Genomic DNA, 26,651 nt, shown 5'->3' with positions numbered 1-26,651 from the left:
TAGAGGAGACCACAGGTGCAATTCCGAGCTTTGTTTCAGGTGTGGTGGGCACCTGAATTTAGGATGACTTCATTAACACATAAAGCGAGGTATATTTTTTAGTTTAGTTTAGTTTAACGTCGCACCGACACGAGTATAGATCATATGGCGACTTTCAAGCTTTTGATGACGACCAGGAGGACCCGAGGTAAAAGGTGATTATTTCTCTTTTAATATGTCAAGCGTGTTTGGTCGGATTCGCAAAAATCATACTGGACGTTTGTGTGCCTTTTCTTCAAAAAAAGAGAAAGTTTGTAGTATATTATGTAACATAGTACTTTACATATATCCTCAAGCGGAAGAGAACATTATGCAGACATAATGTACATAAAGTTATTAAGACAAGCTTATGCTACGAGGTAAATTCAACTGATCATAAATTAAAACGTGTCGTCAATACACTTGCCCTTTCATATGAACATACTGGTATATAAATGTTGCAACTGAAAAAAACTATCTATTCCGAAAGGGATAAATCATCTCCCCAGTCATGCTTTCTAACTGAGGAGCAAAATCCACAGGATTTACCGTTTCATCAATAGCATCAGGATCCTCCTCTTCAAAGTTCGATCTCTTGTCATCTTCCTCTCTATCGTTTCCAGTTTCAGACAGATTGTTCGGGCGATAGTCATCATTTCCGTGACCGCTGCAAGTGGAGGATAGCGAATGTATCTTCCTCCTTGATGGGAATGTGTTCTGTCGGCTTAGATGGATAGAGTTACAGATGCTCCGGGCACTGCTTGATGAATTGTTTCGGCTTCGTAAAGAGTTCTTTGGAGATGACATGCGGCGATTAAACATGAGATTCTGATGTGAGCTAAACACTCGTTGATTGTTCAAATGAATACCGCCATTACACTCGGAACTGAAAACAAATGTATAAGTGAACGTTGAATGACTTGTAGCAAAGTACCACCAGTATAAAAGCACAGTTAACGGCAAATTGTAGCTATGAAAGTTAAAAAAGCTATGTGTTATTCATATTTATGTTATACAGAAAGTATCGCAATGTATCTATCGTCCCCAACCGTACATGTATGACGTTTATTTCAAATGCATGTTTGCATTTGTTTTCTCCCTTATATTTCGTACAAGATGACATCTTTCTTCCTTTTCAAATCTACTTGCCCACTGTCAGTTTGTGTAAAAATTTTCAGCACATTCATTTTCACTCTATTTGACATAGAATGTATATACGACATTGAATACTGGTAAAACAAGTAAAATTAGTATAGTTATTCGAAAAAAGCAAGGAGAATGTTGATTTTCTCCGTTAACCCTTACCCTGCTAAATTTCTATAATGAACTTGTCCACCTTTCAAATTAACGATTTAAAAGGGTGCTTACCAAAAAGTTACTGACTGAAAAGCAAACAGTGCAGGCTGATCTTGATCTACACTGATCGCAAAGGCAAAATCAGTCGTCTCCAGCATGATAAGGGTAAAATTAAAAGCATTAGACTCCCTTTATTTAGTTATTTAACAGAATATTTAAAAACAAAATGTCGATAAGTTTGTACCACTGGTCATTTTCACAGTGCCCACGTTCTGTGGATATCTGAGAGAAAAGAATTTTTCTCTAAAATGTGTGAACGAGTCACTTAATTGCACCAGAACAAACCACCAAACTCTCCTTTCACGGATTAAACACAAAAAGCAGTCCCCCCATAAAGTAAGTGTAAAGGGATGAGACATTAAAGCGCCTACTCATGGCCAACTGGAAATAGTTTATTCTATTTCAAATAATCCTCACCTTTTCAGCGCACTCCCGTTCGGTTTGAGAATCGGTTGTGAGGCTGGTTTGAACACTTCATCATCCTCATCTTCGTCATAATCACAAAAATACTCATCATCATCGCAATTATCATTGTTTGATCCTGTCTTCATAAGTTTAGCTTTATCGCCCTCTCTGGTCCTCTGCACAAAAATATGGTTAAAATGTAGTAGATTGTAGTTAGGAATAATTATTCAATTATGCAATATTTGACACAGTATCTGTTAAAATATGCATTCCATAAGAAACAGACTGAGTCAATACCAAACGCAAAGGAGCCGGTATTAGAAAATATGGGCCAATATGAAATTTCAGATCAATACGGGGTTCAGGCCTTTTCGGTGGCTTACTTTTGGGAACCAATATGGATTTCAATATCAAAGTTATTATTAATCAAGTAATTTCATATTAACTAGATTATTTGTAATTTAGCAGTCGTATATTAGCCCTCAGCCTTTCACCTTGGCCCAATCCAAGATGGACCTCCGCATATATAACAAGGCCATTATGATATCGTTTCAATACTAACATTTTAGTACTGAATGAAGTAACTTATATTTCATATTTTAACGGATTGCTGTATTAGGTGTTATACTGTCTGTTTTAAAATATTTGACTGTTTAATCTATTCATGCATTTCAAAACAGACTTGCTTTTTACAGTAATTGGCTGAGACCTATTTGTTCAATTTGTTTGTTCATTTTGTTTTGTTTAACGTCACACCAAAACAATTAAATGTTATATGGTGACTTTCTAGCTTTCACTGTCCGAAACATATATATGCTTGTACACGATAAAACGAGTTTAACAAAATGATAACATGTGCAAGATTTTAAAACTTAATAATACGATTTCAGATAAATACAAATTTATAAGATATATATGAAATGAAAAACTTGAATCTTCAAAACAGTTTACTAACTAACTTGACTCGATCGTTCGTCAGTTATATGTGAAAAACAAAGATTGATGTGCGGACCGCTGGGAGAACATCATGACGTCAATTAAAACGTCAAATATCCGTATGAGTCCTATTTCATTACTTCTCGGATGAAATAATTTCAACACAACATGTTTTAATCAGCATGTAAGAATTTAGATTTGAAGAACACCTTCGTGTGTTACATCGTCTGATATACTTTGGTTCATCGTTAAAATGGCTGAAAAATTGACCACTAGGCCGCTGCACATCTGAACTCAGATGCGTTCGAAATCAGACATTTTATTGAAATGAGAATCTGCCAATCATTCCTTTCATCCAACCATTTTTCATTTACATTCTAGGCGATATTCTTCATCATGCATGTACATATATTGCCTTTGATCCTTCGTTGCCTTGATTTAATTAACAGTTATTTTCAGGAAAGACTGTTCTCAGTTACAAATAATTGGCTAGACTAAAGATAGCTGCATTTAAGGCACATGGCGATATATAACTGTAATTGACGTCAATGAAATTTCCTAAATGAACGTGTTTTTTCTTTGGTAATATTAATATGTCTGTATTTAGGTGAGAGTCACATAAAAATACAAGCATGTTTTATCGGTATATTTGATGTTAAGCAGCTGTGCTGCCCTACCTGAATCTAATTAAGGACAAAGGGTTTTGAGACACATATATCTACTTATCAAAATGATTTTCTCGACTCTAGAATAAAATATATAGGAAAAAATAAGAAAAAAGAAAGATTATATAGCATCAGAAACAGGTATGTTGTTTGATCATCCATAAATGAATAAAGGATGAAATCGCTTTTTGAGAATAATTATGATTTCATTTCAAGCTTATGTAAACTTTTAGCCGAAGCATGTAGAGTAACATTCTCATCCAACAGAGGTTCGTGAAAATTCCGCGACGATCGATAGGGAACCATGATAGTAGTCTTCTGGTATGCGAGCATGACAGAGTAAGAGTTGAAATTTGTATTACTATGCCAGTGGAGATATCAAATAAAATTTACAAAAAAAAACATATTACCTTCATTTTCCAACTATTTCTGCGACTGCCATAACTAAGTGACCTCCAGAGTCGAGGTGAAGGTCGCGGTGACGGACGGGGTGAGACACGTGCTGACATTCTTGATGATGTTCGGAAACTTACAGTGGGGGTTCGACAGCTGGAGGCACGTGAAAGGTTACAACTCAAGCGGTTCGATGACAGTGATAATGATGAATTGAGGGATAAACGCTGTGCAACATTGTTAAGCTGAAAAAATGTGCAAGAAAAAAATACAGTATTTATATTATTACCAACGGTTATTTTAGAAATTAAAGATAAAACGAAGTGCAAAATGTATTTTTGAGTGCAGAGAGACTGAGCGGCAATCGTGTAGTGTATCTAACCCCAATGCCCTTAAAATGACCTCTGTCTAGCACACATATACCTACTTTATCTGTCATTGAAAACAGAAACTGACATTTTATCCGGCCTTGAAACATAGAACCTGACATTTATATTACCCATAATAGCAGTATGGAACGTAATAATTTTGTCTTTTATAACGATTTCTAAAGTACATCTCCCATTATCCTTGTAGCTTTGTGCAATTTAGCACTTCAAGTTCTTTTTGTCCAAAGTCGTTGTATAAAATATTTAAGAAAGAATAAACATTAACATTGTTTTCGTGTACTATTTATCAATTACTGTTAACTTATTTTCTATGGTTAAATTAGATACTGCAAAATACTTATTGTTGTGCAAAAAATCCCGTCGTAAAGCAAGAGTTTCAGACTCTTACAATAAAGCAATGTACAAAACTACGTACGGTAGGGATTTCAACTGTAAGTGAATTTGTATCTGCTTGTCTTTGCATGTTGATTTCTCTTTCAGAGTGTTCATTAGGAGAACCTTGTGGTGTTGCCATGGGCGTGGCCTCTGTGTGTGTAATGACTGGCGGAGGTAAAGTAAAAACCTTGTTGTTCTCATCCTTTGACACCTTGTTTAACCCCAGCATCTTTTCTGTATATAGTCATGACAAAACAACATAATAACAGATGACAGAGCTCATTAGTCTGTCTTCAAGATTCAGAAAACAACTAATGGATTCCCGGGTCGCATTCTGGTCAAGTCTAAACACGTCAATTCGTTAATAGCAAAATGATTCTCGCTTTCGATGTATTTATGTGTATGATAAGATTTCTGTATATAAAGGAACACAAAGACGATATTTTAAATGAAGAAATATGAAATACTGAAAAAACAAAATCAGCATGGTCAATGACTGATTAAGAAATAATGAAGGTATTTATTGTCGGCTTTTTGTTTTGGCACTCTGATAATAGATGAATAAAATTAATCATTTTTGTGTGTTTTGTAAATAGAATGAATGCGTTTTATTAAGGGACAATGTCCTACCTTTTTCTTTGTTGTTAATTTTCACGTCTAACACCTCGGCAACCTTTTCTTTTACAGAGTCTCTTTGTTCATTGTTATTGGTTTCCATGATTACTTCCAGCTTTCTCTCCTTAATGGAATCTCGTCGCTTTTTCTTTTCTTCCTCCTGCGAGCATAAGAAAAATAATTGAAGGAAAACATGAGCCTATGCAATTATTGATATGTTGTATAAGACAATTCAATGCAACTTACTTGTTACTTAATATTGTAATCAAAGAATTTTAAACACTGAAAGACATATATGCTTACTGTCCATCAAAAATAATATCATACTTATATCAATCTAAAAATAAAGAGTACGAAAATTTATGGCCTACTTTTAGATCCATTTACATAAATTTTGGTACATACACATTCTAATCTTTTTACAATTTTCACTGTTAATTTAACAAATGTTTTATTTCACGAACCTCAGACGAAAATCCTTCAACAAGAATGGCCACTAGAAGGTTAAACAGTACATAGTTGCCAAATGTCATCAGGGCTACGAAGTAAAGGGCAGCCCATGCAGACGTTTTCTCCATGCCGTTATATAAAACAGTATTCCAATCTTCTTGAGTTAGCACCTTGATGAATAAACATTATAAAAATGTATTAGATATATATAACAATAATAATCTAAGAGAAGCATTTGTAATTAATTTCTTGATAAGATTTTTTTTTGCTTAAAATGCTTTATGGATATAACCGAATCGATACTGAATAAAATGAATATTTCGAAGAAATTTTATTTATCAATAAACGTTAACACATGCCTATATAATTGGAATACAGAATTAATATATATCAGTTTGTAAATGAAACATTTGTTTAATAATAAAACATTAAATTATTGAAACTTTATTTAACATATGAAAAAATATTCTTGAATACTAAGAAATTCAACATGCAATCTACGTATTCTATTTGCTCAGCGGTGCTAATAAAATATGCGAAACAATGTTGTTTAAAATTAAAAAAAAATAAAATTAGTCAGCTAATGACTAAACAAGCAAATAGTAATCATTTTTTACATATAAACGGCAATATTTCTTGTTTAAATCTGCTAAAATATCTAAACTGCAATCAAGATTCTAACTCTAACGTAAATTAGGTAAATGTGTTGTCGCACGTGTCTGCCGCGTCCTGTCCACATGCAAACATCACCTGTATCCCAAAAGTGCAGCAAATGGGATTTTTTTTTTTTCGCTTTTTGTGATAAAATTGTAATCATCTAATCTAAATAAATAAATAAATAAACTGAATTATGTACATGATCCAAGATGTTTTCTTTCGATAAGACATGTATTGTATGAAACTGATAACCTTATATACTAATGCACCATTTGCAATGTTTGTCATGCCTGGTAGTTACATTATTATTACATGCTTGACAACATCAAAGCAACATGCAAAGGAGTGTGTTCTATGCCTACAAGATAAAACAAGTATATGACTAAAAAAAGGTCAAGGTTACATTTCCTATAATGTAACAACATAATGAAACAAATATCTAAAAGGTAGCATTCACATGCTATATTACACTACACACCAGCAGCAAACAAAGGTATACACAAACAGTATACATTTGCGTCTGTGCATCAAAAGCCGTTCTCGGATAAATGTCGATGGAATATGTAACCGATTTATTATAATTCTGGTAGTTTCTCGCTGTGCTAATATTTGTCAATGTTGTCCTACAAATATCTCTGTTCCATCGGAATTCAGACTGATCTCAGTAAAGTCTACCATACTTTTTTATTCTTTTTTTATATAAAAACGCACTGAATGAACAACACTTGAGAAGGTTAATCAATTTATATGTTGCTATGCTGCGCAATCAACAGTGCAAATACGTTATAAATGGAATAACTTTGATGAACGAAGGAGGTGTTTTCCAAAATAATTGTTATCAATAACAGCATTCATCCAGTTGTTAATGTTAAGAAAATAATCTGGAAAAATTCTAAGCACATAACATTCATGTAAGGTAACGAAAAGGATTTGCGGAAATGCTGAATGCCAACCAAATGAATTCATATATCACGAGATTAGAAATCAAACATTTTGATTTGATAATAAAGCTTTAAATATTAAACCATGTTCAATATAATAGTACTTTTATGTTCTGCTACAGTACCTTTGGAAATGTTTCATTTATAAGGCTATCTTTACGGAATATTTGAATATTGAAAGGTCATATTAATACTGTCTATTTATAAACAATATAAACAGGGCCCAGGCATCAATTTAGTTTAGATTCATTTTTTTTAAAAAATGACAAACATTTTATCAATTCATTTTGTCTTCTTGATACAAAATAAGACAGGGTTTATGGCAATAATTGAACACCTAATTTTCCTACATTGTGTTAGTAACGTATAAAATTGCTAATAACACTGTTACGTAAATGTGAAACTGAATATAGGTAAAACTGAACGTAAAGAATAGTTTTCATTCCGCTTTATTCCAGTCCTGTTAATGTATGTATTAAGTTACTACAATTGTGGTTTTTTTTTCACAAACAAATAGCCATGTAACTCCTTCTTTTGTAACTCCTTCTCTATTGCTTAAGGTCCTTCTGATATTACTGATAAAAATAATGATATCCTTGCTTTTTTTCTGAGATATATAAATGGTGCTTCCGGGCGCACAATTTTCAGTAACATATTACAAATAAAGACAGATATACCAGATTTATTTGACTTGTGGATATATGAATTTCACTGGGTTGGAATAAACCTTTCCTGCAGAGCATTCATGACCAAATGTCATTCTAAAATGTGCGAGAAGAAAATGCAATCCGATTGAATTTAGTGGTGTACACGAAGAAACATGAAATAAAATATAAAGATTTGTTGCCAAAAGTACCTGAAACACAGTTACAAGTGACCATAATAGGGTATTAAAGTTTGCCCTGTCACATTCACAAATGTTCGGTTCAAGATACTCGTTACAATTGCATGTTGATCCGTCCGACTTCCAACAAAATTTACCACCAAACAAGTTCATACCTAGAACACTGGAGTACAAGAAAAATACACGCCAATTATTTATCACAGTGACAAAACAATACGTAACAACTTCTGCATGTGACACACATACACTACAGTACACCCTTGTGTAAAGAACGGTGTATATACATATAAAAACACGGATGTGCATGTGTCTCTTTTACGGTGTTCCGTCTGGACCATCGATATTTTTTATTTCTGAAGCCCATATCTCGAAAGTCGAAACCACGAAACTACCTTGATGAAAGTCGAAAACACGATGGGTGAAAACCGAAACTGCGAAGGTGAAAGTCAAAATCACGAAACCACGATGATGAAACGCGATATCATTTCGCGTTTTCGCAATCGTGGTTTCGTGTTTTCATCACCGTGCTTTCGACTTTCGTCATCATAGTTTCGACTTTCAAAGTCGTAGTTTGGACTTTCAACATTGTGGTTCCGATGATGAAAGTCAAAAGGCGGAAGCACGATGATGAAAATCGAAAGCACGATAATGAAAGTCGAAACCACAATGGTGGAAGTCAAATCTACGACGACTAAAGTGGAAAGTTGAAAGTTATATTGTGAAAGTCGAAACCACGATGATGAAAACACGAAACCACGATGGTGAACATGCAAAATGATATCGCAATTTCATCATCGTGGTTTCATGATTTTGAATTTTTCATCATCATAGTTTGGCGTTTTCGCCATCGTGATTTCGACTTCACTATCGTGATTTCGACTTTCATCATCGTGATTTCGACTTTCGTCATCGTAGTTTCGTGATACCGACTTTCGAGGTATGGGTTTCAGTAATAAGAATATCGATGGTCCAAACGGAACAACGTACTTTTTGATATTGTTTGCCAACATAGCGACATTCTCCAAGTCAATATCTGCTTCAATTTGATTCTTTAGGTTTTGTTTCCGCCTCGCTTGTGCAACATTTAAATGCTTATACTGACTCGTAAAACGGACCTTTGTTATAAAACAAAACACGTGTCAATAGACATTATCCAAAAAACAATGAATTTGTACATTTTACTTTATCCGTGACCAAAAGCAGGCGAAGTTTTATTTTATGCCAAGAGAACGTTTGATAGGTGTGTGTATATATATGTATGTATGGGATAATGAAATAAACTGTAAGCATAACATAAGCAACTATATTCTGTGCTATACGAATTAAAAAGGAAGCTTCTACAGATTGTTTGTTAGTAACTATTAGGTGATTAGTGATTCTACGGCAGTTACCACTCTGTACGTTGTAATATGATTGGACTCTCGTATTTCATGTGAGCTTCCGAGTCATTCGTGTTAAATTTGACAAGAACGATTTCAAACACCCAAAAACGATTGAGAATATCATCAGTATAAACAACACTGGCGGCAGATGATGGCATAGTGTAGAGCCCAAGCATACTTAGAAATACCGGACGAACGAAGTACGGTTCTTGACAACTAGGAAGGCGTTTAGCATGACTATAGACAATGGTCAGTATGGGCATGCAAGTCTATGGGAACATCAGGCGAACGGAGAATATTTGCCCATACCTGGAACACGGTTATTATAGCCCATAAAAGGGAATCAAAGTTCTTTCTATCACAGTAGTAGGTACCGTTCCGGCGATATCGACAAAACTTGCATCCAAAAAGATTCATACCAAGAACGCTGTATAAAACATATAATTAAAATAACAAATGAAACTACGCATACCTTCACACTGTTCAAGTGCAAGAGCAAACTTCATAACATATGACTGTACAAAAATATTTTTGTTCGAATATATATAGAGAGATAACGGCCATCTCCAAATTAGACCACATTCGGCTCCAAACATGATCAATACATCTTACATTGTATTTTGACATTATTAACCAGATATATGATGCTATGTACTAGTTCGTACATACTCTCTAGAAACTTCATTCAAACAACAATAGAATACAGACACAGCTTGGTCAATTACCCTATAAAAACTTAGCATTAGTCATCATTTATTTGTCACCAGACTGAGAAAAAGTAATAAATCTTGCTGGCGTAAAGCTAATTTATCATACAAATGCCACAGACAACTATAAACATCCGTCTTTATTTACGTGTACCAGAACTCCAAAACTTTCTATTCAGACATCTTCTTAAAATATAAAGCCGCTGCGTCGTCAGAATATACATTTTCCTAGAACTGTATACAAATAATATCAAAAACTGCGTTGTAAATGTTGTTTTAACTATTATCTCCTTTCAACGGTTATATGCCTTTGCAAAAACTCTAGCTCGACGTATTTCTTAATCAGATGATACATATCAATATTTATGTCATTTGGCGACTTTCTGGAGAAAGACCCATATGCCCCTCCGGGTACTGTTTCAGGCACGTGCGGGTACCTGACTAGAATCACATACCATAACTTCCATAAGTCAACATGAATAATTCTAAATCCAAGTCGAGGTTCGAAGCCAAATAGGTGAGGGAAGAATGATTCGACGTCAGCGACCTTAACCAACAGGCCACGAAGGTCACAGCATTTACGTTGGGCTGAACATTAAACATGATGATTTAACATCGGATTTTTACACTAGCTTGTTTTCAAGAAGAGTGTAACAATGTTGACATATATTTGCATCAAATAGATCTGCCAACCGTTTTCCAACCACAACAGATATAGCTGTTTCTGTTGAGTGGTTTATTATGTGGCCTAAACTGACTAAGCCTTTAAAGGGACATGCCTCAAGACATATACTTTGATACAACAGATCTAAATGTCTGTAAAATACCAAAGTGTAAGTCAATATTAAATAAGTCACTTAATATAACATTACGTTTAGCTAAATATTGAACTACATAGATTGTCACTGTGTTACTTATGCAGAACATATTTTGCCTGCATGTTTCGTAAAAACCACGAGTGCTTATATCAATAAATGAGAGTTAGCTGCTTTTACTAGCAATTAAAATCTTTGAGAAATATTCTAGAGGCGTCCCCCTTTAAAAGGAATGGCGTGATTTTCAAAGGAACAAAATAAGGACAAACTTCATTCTCCTAATCCTGTAATATAAATGAGAAATCTAACTGCAAAACTTACCTAAATATAAACATAAAAAGTAACAATAAGGCAAAGAACGTGGCGACATTATCCATCGTCCGTAACATCACAATCAACTGTCTCTGCAATGCAGGCATGAAACGCACGAGTTTCAGGATCCTTAGCAACCGGAACGTGCGTAAAACTGATAACCCGCTTCCTCCATCCTGATTTAATAGTTCAACGAGGCTGAAATGTATATTTAGAAGATAATAAGCAAATTACTACATGTTTCCAGTGCACTACTCAATAATATCAATGATGTATTTCGCCGATACTAATCAAAACTTAAAAATCTTAAAATGAGAAGAAAATTTTAATTGTTTTACATGAAAGATAAAAAATCTTACACTCGCGAACACAAGATCTTGCATTTCATATGTTTCCATGCCACTTGTAACGACATTGTATCTAGAGTTCACTACGCGAAAAGATACTACACGATCTCACATAACCTAAAGATACTCATTTCCCTATCTCAGATAACTTTTCTTCAAGACTGTACAAAGAATGAAATTTGCATATTCTTATATTTGAATTGCGTAGACGACGTAGATTATTCTAAACCATTAAAATGGTTACATGTCCTTGTGCAAATTTAAGTGCCCTTTTCCTCGCAAACAGACGGTCTGTTACTTAACCCACACGCAAGCATAAGGAATAAAAAGATTAAAGAAAAAAAAGAGTAAATTAATAAAATTAGTCTCAGCATTATATAGTACTGAAGGCGATATCACATTTTTGGCAACAAACTATTAAATACCATTTAAGCACCACAAGACTGTGTAGAGCACGCAGAAACAGATGGCTTACATAACGCACATTATTTTTGAAAGAATGCCCAAACCCCCACCCCCTGCTATAAAATTCAGATTTTAAATGCAAAGCTTTATCTTATATTTCATGTTATTGATTCGTTACGTGGGTTGTACATTTTCTGTACATTTAATTTCATTAAGTAGAGTAAAGGCATCGATCGTTTCTCCACTTTAACACTCTAGTTTCATTAATCTAGGCTGCTAATTTCACCTATTTCCAGTGATATTGAATTGTTTGCAGCAATCCAGAGTAATCAATGTAAGTATATGAAATTACTACACCCTCAAGACTTTACAAAATGATAACAAGTAAATAAATGATTACAATACTGCTTGGCCAGTTATTGTACGTGTAAAGAACGACAGTGCCTTAGCTGTTTATTACGAGATGTAAATACATTTTACATACATGTATATATGTATATACATGAATAGCGGACAGCAAGGGAGAATCTTATTAGTGAATACATCAGAACAATTACCTGAGGATAACAATAACTCCATCAAAGACATTGAACCCATTTTTAATGTAACCAAACAAACCATATGAGATCAGCTTTAGAAACATTTCAATGGCGAACAATGTAGCAAATGCGTAGTTGCTATATTCTAAAACTCTGGTGAGTCCTTCAGGCTGAAACAGATCAAAACGTCTAATGCAGTTTTTTAATCACACAAGCTTGTATATAAGATGTTTATTTGCTTTTCATTTAATAATATAAAAAATAATAACGGAGGGTATAAGTGCTGACAAGTTTAGTGCTTACTATATTGTCGGAGACACAAACGAAGCATGAATGCATCTATATAAAAATATATATAACTGGTGGTATCCTTTTAGTGAATAAATTAAATATGAACATGCTGGGATGCTACCTTATATTGCATAACATGAGTACGAAATATATCATAAAGAAATCTTCTCGTGCGAAGTTCTTGCAATGCATTTCGTTGAATAAAACAGTTACCGTTGCAACAGCTCGACAACGTAAATGGAAAGCTAAACATTCTTAAATTTTACCGTTGCAAGAGCACGATAACGTAAATGGAACACTAAACTGTCTGAATTTATTCTGTTATAAGATCAAGACAGCGTAAATGGAAAACTACACTGTCTAAAATTTTTCCGTAATTGTACGACATCGGAAACGGAAAATTCAACAGTCTGAGATTTTGCCTATGCAAGAGCACAAAAGAAACAGAAATGTAAATGAGTTTTTTCCCTGTTACGTATGTTGCATCTAAAGTTCTGAAAATGTCACTATTCATTTCATCTGTGTCTAATATTATTCCTGTCTTTTCAAGAATACTTATATGTTACTGGCTACATGCTATACTGTCGAAATAGTCATATTTTCAGAACTGGTTTTCACTTTTATTTACCTGATTATGATATTCTATCCCCATGCTGAAAGTGTTGAATAAAATAGCTGCTAAGATGCCTCGCTGAAAGATCCTGTGTTCGACCATAAGCTCAACTTTCCTTCTTGCTTCACGTATATACCATGCTGTAAATACAAAGTTCAGTGCATGTTTTTGTTATTGTTTTAATTCATGATGAATAGAAATACAAAATTCGATTTAACAAGCTGTTTTTTTCCATTATGTCATCACGAGTGGTAATATAATTTTTGCTGTTTTAGTTTTTCATCATAAATAGTAATATAAAGTTATGCATGAGTCTGAAGATGAAGCATTTTTTGAGTTCAGTACAAACTTCAGTTGTTTTAGTTTGATGAACGTCAATGCATATTTCAATAAAGCTGACTGTCGTTTTAGTTCATGAAACGGGGAGTTGATGAATACTTGTATTAAAACGTGTTTCATATTTCATTTAACTGGAATGCAGTGATTTAAGGTCTTTAATCACGGGTGGTAAACGCGAAATCCAATTCCCACTGGGAATACGCTAAAAATGGGTTGCGCGACTTCCGGTGCTGGTGTTGCGCATCAATATATACAAAATCGAGGTAGGTGAGTTTTTGTTTTTGTAAATAATTACACATTTACGAGTGCTTTTGAAAACAAAAGCAAAATGCTATTCGACACAAAAATGAATAAGGATCATATGTGTGAAATACCAACTTATTAATTTAAGAATCAGCTCTGTTATCACGAAAACTCTGATGGCTCGGGCTGTCAAAAAAGCATGTAATCATGAAAAATGCAAATTTTCTAACTCTTGTGCCTTCTTTCTGGAAATGTGACGCTTCGAATGATCAAACACGTGTAAAACAGTCATGAATATTACATACACTTAAATGAAATGTTGCTTTTGGGGGAAAGATTGGCAAAAAATTAATCGGGAATGGGGTTGCGCCCCGGGAATGGAGTTGCGCGTATACATTATACACAGTATGATGTATATGAGAAACTCCATTCCCGGTGCGCAACCCCATTCCCGATGCTTATTTTATCAATTATGTCCCCGTAAGCAGGATTTGAAATAAATAATTTTGATATTCGTTACTTTATAACAGTTGAGTTATCATACAAAGCGTCAGATGTCCTCAGATTAGGCATATGAGGTCAGAAACTGCCATTTTAGTTGATTTCATACTTTTTTCACGTTTCGTGTCGCCAGAGTTTTTGTGATAATAGAGCCGAATCATAAATTACAAACCAGATATTTTACACATATGATGTATTATCATATCTATGTCGAATAGCATTTTGCTTTTTTCGAGAAAATTTATTCTTGTCTCATACTAAGCAAAATCATAACTTCACATACCTCAATTTCGTCTTTTTTTACGCACAACACCAGCACCGGACGTTGCGCAACCCATTTTAAGCATATTCCCGGCGGGAATTGGATTGCGCGTTTACCACCCGTGTTTAATGGACACCCTCTGATTACGTATAATTTAAGTAATACGATGCCGGCGGAAATTAAGTTTACCACCTTATAAGTAAGAAAAGGTCACAATTGATACATTTCGTGAAATACGAGAAGTTAAAACATTAATTTTGATCTCCTCTAAAACGTTTCCCTGTTCTTCTTGGATTCAGTATAGATACATTTTCTGATCTTTTGCGATCACGGAGAAATATTCAATTTACTGCAATAGAATTCCGGCTCATCCGTTGCTAGGGGACGTGACGGGTGTTGCATATTTTATTACCTCTCATGAACAGACTGAATCAAACAAAGTGTGTTAGCATTTTGCTTGGTTTTGTTCTATACTTCCAAATGATCTTTTCACAGATTACATTGATCGTGGAGTACAAAACTATTACTACAATAGCTTCAAATTTTAGACAATCATTATGTTTAATGGGTTTCAGAAATGAAAACCTGGTATGTCAATTGCCAAAGTCAATTTTAAGGTCATTCCTAAAATTTGATGAAAATACATACGTCAAAAAAAGCATATCCAAATAAATCTTTAATCTATTTAATATTGAACAATGCTTACTACCTGAGTTTTTCTTCTGTGCGTTTTCTTGTTTGCAACCACAATTTTCAGGGTCGTGTTTATATTCCATTTCAAATTCATGATCATGTTCAACACAATCACAGTCGTAACACGGATAAGTTCTGATTTCATGGTCACACGGTAAGGCACATTGTATACGAGGATAAAACTTGTCATTCACCGTCTCTGCCAGATAAGTGTCAGGTAAACCTGAAATTAATATTTGATATGGAATTAGATTAGGTTGAACCATGCTCTTTAAGAAATAATCTCAAATGAATAAAACTGAGCCGTGCCATGAGAAAACCAACATAGTGGGTTTGCGACCAGCATGGATCCAGACCAGCCTGCGCATCCTCGCAGTCTGGTCAAGATCCATGATGTTCGCTAACAGTTTCTCTAATTGCAATAGACTTTGAAAGCGAACAGCATGGATCCTGATCAGATTGCGCGGATGCGCAGGCTGGTCTGGATCCATGCTGGTCGCAAAGCCACTATTTTGGTTTTCTCGTGGTGCGGCTCATATTGATATATCGATTTACATTTACTTCTAAATACAGCTGCTGACTTTAAAGTCATATTAGTTTCCATTAAATAAAAAGATGTTTCTGTATATGACAAACGAAAAAAATACATGTCAAGGATATTCAATTTATTGCATGCTTCAATTTTTACAACTACAAAACTACCAACGGACAGTAAAGTAATATAGCATATATATAGAAACATGTCTTAGATATTTTGATCTCGTTTTAAACAATAAGGGTGAAAATGAGAAATTTTATATTAAAGATATTTTTCAAGAAATAAATAATCTATTTTGATTTTCTTCAAAAGAAATTCTTTGATCCAGAATATTGTAATCTTTTAAAATTTATAAAAAATTTTGCAGGTCAACATGTTCAATTTGAAAGACTGACATTGTAACATTATCTCAAAATTTAAAAAAAAATATGAAATTTCCGACCTCTCGAATATGACAAAACTACCTTTTACAACGCCTTGTTAATACGAATCTTAACGTTTGATCTCTCATAAGGCGTTCAATTCGAAAACAAAGTGTCAGATGTCCAAAGTCAGGCTGATATATCATATGACGTTACAGAGGTGAAATTTAATTACACAAACCATGAAACTTTGAAGTCATAAATAAGTTAGTAGAAAAGTACGAAAGACCCGTGGTGACATTTCAACTCCATTATTTCACGATTTCTTCTTCCTGATTTCACGATTTCCACTTCATGAATTCACGAATTCAAGATTTCCACTTCATGAATTCACGATTTCACGGATTCACGACTTCACGATTTCCACTTCATGAATTCACGATTTCACGAAAAAACTTCACGTTTTGATGATTTCACGATTTCTTGATTTCCACTTCATGAATTCACGATCTCACGATTTCTGCTTCCTGAATTCACGATTTCCACATCATGAATTCACGAATTCACGATTTCCACTTCATGAATTCACGATTTCCATTCCACGAATTCTCGATTTCACAATTTCCACTTCTTGAATTCACGATTTCCACTTCACGAATTCACGATTTCACAATGACGAAATCGTGAATTCATGAAGTTGAAATCGTGAAATCGTGAATTCATGAAGTGGAAATCGTGAAATCGTGAATTCATGAAGTGGAAATTGTGAAATCAAGAAATCGTGAAGTTTTTTCGTGAAATCGTGAAATCGTGAATTCATGAAGTGGAAACCGTGAAATCGTGAATTCAAGAAGTCGAAATCGTGAATTCAGGAAGCAGAAATCGTGAATTCATGAAGTGGAAATCGTGAAATCAAGAAATCGTGAAATCATGAAATCAAGAAATCGTGAAGTTTTTCGTGAAATCGTGAATTCGTAAAATCGTGAATTCATGAAGTGGAAATCGTGAAATCGTGAATTCATGAAGTGGAAATTGTGAAATCATGAAGCAGAAATCGTGAATTCGTGAATTCATGAAGTGGAAATCGTGAAATCAGGAAGCAGAAATCGTGAAATAATGAAGTTGAAATGTCACCACGGGTCTTTCGTAGAAAAGACCAAAGTTTAATTACGAGGAACGAAAACAAATGCAAGAACAATCAATACAAATTTGCCGAAATGACAACTTTGTGTATAGATAAATGGAACACCACACCATTATTTAAACTGCCTTTATTTCTAGAAATCCATGAAATCGCTTCTTATTTAGTACAAAATATGCATAACTGTAAGATCAGAGATGACATTTAATGCATCGAATAGCAGAAGCAGTAAACGTTGTACTGTAAGGAAATAACGATAACCAGGGTCACACATATTTTTTTCAAGTATAGGACAATATACTGATTAATTATTATATTATATTAGCTCTAAGCTTACTGTTGTGACAAAGCTGTAAAGTTTTGGTGTTGTTGTTTGTTTTTTGTTTGTTTCATTTATCAATTCCGCAGTAGTCGCTTATGAAATCGCATATATTTCTCTTGAACTTTTATTTTCAGGAAAAAGCTAAACGTAATATGTTTTCTTCTGAAATTTTCAGGAATGTATCACTTCTACTGAGCGGTTTTATTGCAGTTCTGTTCATAGTTTTTTTTTTTTTTGTTTTTTTTTTTTGTTTTGTTTTTTGAAAAGTTAAGTGTTGTTAAAAAATTAATCTTATACACTTTTAGGAGATACTGGTTTTCTGCATTTCTGGGTAGGATTTTGTAGGATATTATTTTACGCTAGAAACACAGTCTTTGAACAGAAAAAAAATTATATTGTAGTTAACATATTATAGTTTACACTGTATCGTTATGAAGTGTTCTTGTGCGTATAGTATGATATTGACAAAGATATTTTTCCGTAATTTTCCCCCAGAACTAAAATATAACGTCACAAAATGTTGTCCATGAGAAGTAAAAAGAATCTTTAATATAATTATATTCGAATTCGCGAAAATACAACATGAGCTTCTTGATGAATCTTGGCAACAGGCAATGTTAGAAGATATTTTACAAATGTTGCCATCCTGTCAACTGATAAGGTCAATTTATTTATTTTTGTTATTAAATATCTTACAAACAAAACGCTAACTGTAGCCGTTCTCTCTTATCTTATAAAAGGACACAAGAAATGTCGTTTTTTATAGTGGACCAGATTATCGACAAGGCATCACAACGCATTTTACAGTATACGCTAAGTGTATTGATACGAAAGAAAATACCATCAAAACTTCGTGCATATTTATTTTATGTTCAAAGTCATAAGTTTGCACATTTAAAGTAAATTTAATATTGCATATACTTTTATGAATTAAAATTAAATTCACTTTTTACCACCTCAAGTTCTGAGCATGTGCGTCCCGAGAAATGTCTAAATAATAGCCATTTGTTCAAACTGCAATTTCCAAGTGAATCGCTCATACTTTTGTTAAATAAATACAGACCTTTCAAAATTAGCTTTTGTATTTTGTCTGTTTTATCTTATCTCTTATCTCAATACAACACAATTTAATTGTTCCGAGTATTTATAACTTGCAACAAACCCTGTAGCTCACTATTAATATTAGGTGGAATTTAGCAACTTGTGCACGAAACCGTGGATAGTGACCAGTGGCGGATAGGATCTCATTACCTTCGCTTCGGTAATGTTACTTAATAAATTTTACTTTTTTACAGCTTACATTCTCAAATATGTACCTTTCAAACTAAGATTTAATGACAAATAACATTTAAATTATTAACTGCATATACATGTAAATAATTCTGTGTCGCCATTCTTGTATTTTTCTGTAATTTTCACTACTGGGAAGAGCTTAATGTAATTTGATAGAACTTGTTCCCCAACCCATTTTCTTTTGTATTGTTGTAATTTTATGTATCTACTTGCATGTATATACAAGCAATAAAATGTGGTTAAATCAAAATCTGATAGTGTGCGTAAATGAAGATTTTATCATGTTATTGCTACATGTACAGCTACAGCTGCTGATAAATTGCTTTACCAGGAAAAGGAGACAAAATCTACAATTTTGTTGAGAATGTTCAATCTATCCATAAACATTTTGACACCGAATCGTGACGCGTTTCTGTATAAAATCTATGTGAGAGTTTCAAGACGAAATCTGTTCAAATGACAATAATCAAACAAGTTCGTTCGAGATGTTTTTGTGTGCAATGGATTAGACATTTAAGAAGTTTTGTTTCCCAAATATAAAGTAAGATTAGCAAAAGCTACATTATGATTTTTATTCAAACAACAAACTTCATATGGGGGCAAACACGCCAAACAATGTTCATTTGAAGCATATTCTACAAACAGAATTTTATGTTTACACGATGCACATGATGCAAGAAATATTAATCTACAAGTTAGCAAATCATCTTCAAAATGGAAGAATACGAAAAGACATCAGTTACTTGCAGAAGATACGACTCACATAACGTCACAACTAGCGTAACCACTTCTCCTTATAGTCTTCCGAGTGATATTATACCCTGATAATTTTCAGGATTGGAGAAAAGCTGAGATAAAATAACTGTTACGAAAAGTGCTTCTTGACATAACATATCGTGCCATTTACCTATCTCAAATTATTTCAGAAAAATAATAATACACAAAAGATCGTTAAAGGACGTTATAGTTCGCAAAAAGCTACCTCAACTATATAACCTATCTCTTGATGAATTCAAAAAAAATATTTGAGTAGTAGGTAAGGGTGGGGGAGATGGAGAGGAGCCTGGAGACAAATAGACAGAAATAACGAGACATCCGAGAGAATGAGATTTCAAGACGATAATGCGTTGCAGAGGTACAATTAAATATATGCGTCTACGCTATAACTGAATATCACAGTACATTAACAAAATTCCGTCATTGGAATTATGTTGTTGCCAGTGCTAAATTACAATAGCGCACATAGAAAGTGAGAGGTTTTAATGGAAGCTGACATTTGCAACAACTTACAATCTTACGTAAACACACAAACGCATCGGCATGAAATTTCAAATCCTCATTTATCAAAGTAAGATATATTCTTACTAAAATCCATACACCATTATTAGAATAAAAGCTAAAATATTTCTTCCATTTAAGTGTAAATGCTATGTCAGGTAAACTTGAAACAATAAATTAACTAAAGAGGGTTACAGAGCATGCAAACAGTACTAAGCTATTTACTTGCCTTTATCATTCACATGATGAAATTTAAACGCATCGTATTCCTCATTTACTAATGTATTAGAGGCTGCTATAGTTGCATTCTTTGCACTGTGGGTTGAGACAACGTCAGGCAAAAGCTGTAGATGCTTCACACTTCCATCTATACTAAATGACGGATTTCTGCTATTTGCATTCGAAACATGCGCTGATAGTTGATTAGATGAGGGAGCAAATGATTTGAAGAGCGAAGGTGTTAAAACCTCAGCAGCTGCTATAGCTAATGTGTTCAAGGATTCGGACGATGGTTGAGCACTGATGCCAGGGACCGTCAGAAAGGGCGGCCGCCGTGGTGAGGATATAGGATCTACCTCAGATGCCTCAGGGCTGGCTCTAGGAGCTAAATGATTTGAAGGGTAACTATCATGGCACAGTGGTACAGTTTCGTGATTTAGATATACATAATGATAATGTGCATGTCTCTGATTTTTACTGCGTGCATGATTACATTGACTGTGATGATGCTGAGCGATACCTTTCTTCTTTTTCTTCCGGAGAATCAACTCCGGTTTGGCTTTTTTATGCGGTCTGCCTGTCTTTTCGTAGTACAGTTTTATTAATTTTCGTTTTCCACGCCTGTATAGATGTCCAATATATTTAAGAATTTCAGTATAACAACTGCTAGGCTCGGAGTTACTAGCTAATGTGCTCGTTGACTGATAACGTTTTCTCTCCTGCAACATTCTCTCTGTCTCACGTTTCTTAGTTTCGGAAAACTGCGTCGCTATGACAACTAAACATAAATTGATCATGAAGAATGAGCCAATCTGAAAATTAAGAGAAAATATACATACTTCATTTCTTTCAAGTATTGAACTCGTGCTTTAATGAAAGCGTACACTTCTCAAACATAAATATAAATTGAGAAATGAAAATTGCTTTTAGATTTCCCTGTGATTACAAAGCTGTCACGATTCCTACCGTCTAGACAGATTAATTACATAACTTTTATTTGCACTATATAATTAAACAGTTTTGTAAGATATGCGCATGCGCATCTTTGAAAAGTGAAGCAGCTTGATACAACATATTGACTGTAATCTTTGTTATATACATGTACTTTAACGTTGTCGCTGGATGTTTTTGTAGTAACAAAATAAAAGAACGTGCATATCAGCAATATTGCAATCTATCTAACATGTACCAAGTTTCATGAAAACATATCTTGTACTTTTATCCTATATACAATGTTTTGTCAGCCTTATGAACTATTTGTTGCAATAAAAAACAATCACATCTGTTGTCAAAACAACAAAATAAAAAAAAACATATTTTCCATTTTATCATCTGACTATGTAGCAAGTTTCTTGAAAAAAAAGTTTGTACACTTAAATTTAATCACACGATCCCACGAACTGACGGACTGACGGACAAGTATGGGGCGTTGGCGGTGGGGGAGTGGGGAGGGTGGGGCAGTGTGTGCAAAGCAGTTGACCAATCACTATTACCGACCACTAATTACGAGTCTGTGTGCTTCAAACGATACTTATTTTAAAGGTACACATTGTAGTGCTTTAAACGAGTCCGTTTCTTCCATGATAACTTCCCTTTGATCTGAATGAGGGCATCACATAAACTAATTTTAACAATAATATTTACCATATAAATATGTGCTTTACATTCTTACAGGGATTCATAAAAGTATGTAAAGTAAAACAAACACAAACACCACTTACAACAATAAGAGCAACAAAGTAGGACCAGTCCCAGAAAGAATGAGCGTCTTGAACGTAATACATAATATTAACCCAACTCTCAAGGCTAATCACCTGTAAAAGAAAATATTCACAATAAAGCAAGCTGTGCTGTGTTATGGACATACTATAGAAAATGCGTAGAGAGAATACGAGTACGTATTGGCACAAAATGAATTTCGAAATGTTATCAGCACAGGTTTAACATAAATTGATTCCCAAATATTGAACTCCGTTGGACTTTATGTAGTACAAGAGTTTTTTTAATTACTTAAAGATGCCAATGCCTTGTTGTTCTTTTTACTAATCAAGCAACTCAATGGGCTAACGTTGTATACGCTATCCATGCCTCAAAGGCGATATGATATAATGGAACATGCCTTAGTACGACATAAATGAGCAGTTCTTTGTGACGAAAGAGTATCAATCAAAACAAAACAAAAAAACAATACTTTAGTATTTTATCATATAAAGTCATCTGGAGAGTATATTGAACCATTTCTGGAGCGGAAAATCAGACTTAAATGTTTCCCATTATATAATGATTTCATACCTGGAATATAGCTACCCACGCAAGGCCAATGTTATCAAACGAGATTGCACCCTGGAAGGGGTTTTTGTCCCCGGCATCACAAACAGTGTAATACTGGTTCCAGTTCACACACGAGCTGTTCGTTGGTGTGTTATTCTGGAACGGCTTCGCGGTACCATTGCATTTTATGCCCTCAAATTGATACCGCGGAAGGTTCTCGCATTTTCGCATACCAGATTCACCAGGCCTTGCACAAATATAGTCCTCGTACTCTTTCATTGGGACATAATACGGCCGCAAACTCACGCTGAAAAAATAAAAACTGTTTTAGTAAAATGCAATTATTAGACATGAAATACATGTGCAACTGAAATACAAAAAGCATATTAAAATAAATAATAGGTTCTTAATGATGCTTTGTTTCTGTATCAAAGTTAATGTTTTTTTTATGTAGAATGTTTTATATTCTAGTCGTTTATAATGGCTCTAGTATTATTGCGGTGGTTTTAGAGTAATGATTAGTGATACAAAAGTTGCAGTAACATAGAATAGTCTGCCTCACAGCTATCAATTCAGTTATAATCTTGACCAATATTCTCCATATTCACCAAAATGATAAATATTTTAAAAATTGTCATTGTTACATTTTAAATATGATTACAAATTATGAAGGCAATCTTTTTGCTGGATGACAGGCTCATGATCTCTGTAATTTGTAAAGGATAGTCACACTAGGATATATATGAAAAGATGTAATATCCGATACATAATTGATGCGTAAGAGATATTTTTGATGTATTACAATGTCGTGTGTAATGACACCATTTACATAAGTTACTCTCTCGACACTGTATTTTATCATAGCATTGGTCCCTTGTGTCTACCACATTTTTGCTACTATAGTAGTACTCGTAAGTTGAAGATGATGCTGCCTTTATGTATCCCTATCAAGTATGTGTTTATTTATTTATTCCATATCATTGTATATTCAGTACTTAAGACACAAATGAGAAGGACAGCCGACTGAATATTAAATATTACAACTGCCCTTCATTAAACTTTCGTTTACTTTCGATGGTGTGAATCCATGCGTCAGTAAATCATATTCATTTTCTTCTTGTTTATTGTTGCAAATGACATACAAATAGCAGACTTAAGTTAATACATATTTTACTGAGGGAAAGATCCGCTTGAAATCTTAATATAAAAGTGATAAAGACATTAACCAAATGTTTCTGAATGATGGTATAAATTGGCTCCAGTGCCTGTCTAGGAAGTGATAATTTTGCTATTTTTTTGAAATCAGTTTATTGCTGAAAGTCTCACTGCACTTCTGGAATGAAAACTGACTGAAGAGTGATTGTTACAGAAAAAAATGGTGTAATAATAACGGAGACACGTACTTAATTTTGCCACACATTGTGTTTATTGATTGCTGATAACTGACGTCATCACTGTCATATGCGCACTTTTTCTCTCAAGTATAATAATTAGGGTTATTACTAAAAAATAACCAGGTTTATTTTAGCGACGGATATTGGTTTTGTTTAGATATTAATCGTACAGAAGTTAAATAAATAAATAAGTACATAAATAAATGATATATATTTTACTATAAGAATAGCACTCCAGCTTTAGCGAATACGGCGGAAACTGCCGATGATTACCGAATTTGTCGTCATCAATAATGACGTCATAAGCACCCTCTTTTCACGAGGAAGCCAATGCCTGACTAGCAAAATTCTGACAAAAAAACTTTATCCGATTTAATCTCTGAAATGAGGAGGAAACTTGCTAAGAAGGAACGGCAAATGATAAACAAGTGCCTAGTACTTCTCAGAGCAAACGATCGAAGGCGGATGAGGCTATGCCGACGGAAAATTCTGAAGTTTAAGTTGAACATGTCAGATTGTTGGTTACACAAGGATCGGTGCATACAGGTAATGTTGATTGCAACGTTATAGATTTTGATTCTTTGCTAAATAAACTCACAGATAGTTCTAGTAATAGAATGTCAGGGTGTGGTGGTGATAGTCTGCCATATGTGACAACAGATGCCTATTCTGCTTTATTGGCCGGCCAAGCGGGTATCGAACCTATGAAATCGCTCTCAGACGACTCGCAAATATGGCGGGTGGAATATATAAATCTGTATTGAGCTGTAGGTCATGCGCTGCACTGTAAGTATTCTGGGAAAGGAAGTGATTAACGAATTCATAGATCTAATAGATTATAGATAAAATTTAATCGTGACAGTGAGGCAATGATTCGTACCCTTAATATTCCGACATCTAAATGCCTTTAGTATTAGATCTAGTATAGAATCTAGTTAATAATAATTTATTGTATACAGACAACAATATGAACATGATAATCATAAGGAGGATAATTAATTATTTATACAAATGGATTGGGCCAAGTTATGTCAACATTAGTCCAACTCGTGACGTTTACAATTTATCACTTTCATTCGAGTCTGATCAGCCACGTCTGAAAAAAGACGTAATCGTACATTAGTGTTTCACATTAAAATAAACTGTAAGTTCCATATATTGCTCTATAGGAAACGAAATAGATATTATAATTTGCTGTAGGTGGTACATTTATCTCGTGAACAGAAACTTTCTTCAGCAGGTTCTGCATCAAACCTGTAGAAAAACACTTAGTTTCTATCAAAATTATGCATGAACCTACGGCATAGAGCTTTTAGCACAGTGTAAAGTCACGTTCGTTTTATCCCGGATGCTCACGACAGAAAAAGCACACAAGAATAGATATGAATATATCTCCTCAAATATATTTGCTTTCAATGTTGTAATTTGATGTTGGAACCTTGTAAAATATAACTTATAGCGCTAATAGACTTAGAGCTATAAAATTGGCCTGTGAATATGCGTTACTCATTCACTGTTATTCAGTACTGGTACATGACGGCAAAAGAAATACGCCAACAGTGACGTAATAAAGCTGTGACATCACCAATAGAGAAAAGCAATCGATAATAGGCCTATAGGTCAGAGGGTGACTTTCTTCAGGTAGTGCGAGATGCTCATAACATGACATAGCGTATAACTCAAAAACAAGCATTTATAACAAGAATAAATGTTCTATCCAGAAATATTTTTCTTTTCGTCCTTAAATCTTTATGGTGCTAGTACATCTTATATGAAAGACTAAAGGAGGTACGCCTATTTTAAATAGTTGACACTAAATAAGTGACAGCTCATCTCTGTGAATAATTTTTCAGCTATGAACTTTGAACTAAGGTTAGATACAGATCATCAGTTCATTAAAGCAAGTTATTTTATTATGGTCGACCACCAGCACCTGCAGCAACGCACAAACACCATTTAAGGAACGGCAGTAGTTAAATACACGTATTAGTAAAACATTCTTAGCTCGAAAGCAGATTCGTACCTTGCATCGTACGTGCTATAATCTCTATAGCTCATCTTCAACGTATAGTAATAGGTATTATAAAGAATTGCACCTGTAATTGAATTTCTTTTCAAACTGAGGGCGCAGCGCTCGATGTATTTCCATAATTAGAAATATGGGTGATCAGTGTGACTGTCGCGCATCCAGCTTACCTTTATCGCATATTTTTGGAAATATATTTCAATAAACTCGACATTGTACGTATGGATTATTTTTCAAATAAAAATCAGTATCCTTCACCGGAATTATTGCAAGGCCACTTCCGATTATATAATAAAAATAATAAAATGAAAGGC

At 34.1% G+C, this 26,651-nt stretch overlaps 1 protein-coding gene across 6 annotated transcripts in view; it reads right to left on the bottom strand.

The window, feature by feature from the left end:
- The window catches only part of LOC123564549 (voltage-dependent T-type calcium channel subunit alpha-1G-like), a 67,791-nt gene that overhangs the window by 23,745 nt on the left and 17,395 nt on the right, over window positions 1-26,651 (bottom strand). For 3 of the 6 annotated variants that reach the window (XM_053537168.1, XM_053537171.1, XM_053537169.1), the window contains 14 exons: window positions 22,939-23,224; window positions 22,368-22,460; window positions 20,657-21,458; window positions 15,510-15,716; window positions 13,471-13,595; window positions 12,570-12,721; window positions 11,270-11,458; window positions 8,057-8,207; window positions 5,617-5,772; window positions 5,168-5,312; window positions 4,578-4,771; window positions 3,791-4,018; window positions 1,792-1,955; window positions 568-904 (listed from right to left, as the gene is read on the bottom strand). In XM_053537168.1, the coding sequence (XP_053393143.1) occupies window positions 568-904; window positions 1,792-1,955; window positions 3,791-4,018; window positions 4,578-4,771; window positions 5,168-5,312; window positions 5,617-5,772; window positions 8,057-8,207; window positions 11,270-11,458; window positions 12,570-12,721; window positions 13,471-13,595; window positions 15,510-15,716; window positions 20,657-21,458; window positions 22,368-22,460; window positions 22,939-23,224 (3,229 nt within the window). Of the gene's footprint in view, window positions 1-567; window positions 905-1,791; window positions 1,956-3,790; window positions 4,019-4,577; window positions 4,772-5,167; window positions 5,313-5,616; window positions 5,773-8,056; window positions 8,208-9,735; window positions 9,854-11,269; window positions 11,459-12,569; window positions 12,722-13,470; window positions 13,596-15,509; window positions 15,717-20,656; window positions 21,459-22,367; window positions 22,461-22,938; window positions 23,225-26,651 lie in introns of all 6 variants that reach the window. The other 3 variants (XM_053537170.1, XM_053537173.1, XM_053537172.1) reach the window with 2 other exon arrangements.

This window comes from Mercenaria mercenaria, chromosome 2, assembly GCF_021730395.1.
Source record: "Mercenaria mercenaria strain notata chromosome 2, MADL_Memer_1, whole genome shotgun sequence".
Classification (NCBI taxonomy): domain Eukaryota; kingdom Metazoa; phylum Mollusca; class Bivalvia; order Venerida; family Veneridae; genus Mercenaria; species Mercenaria mercenaria.
Note: the sequence above shows the minus strand (reverse complement) of the source record. Positions and strands in the feature narration are given on the sequence as shown.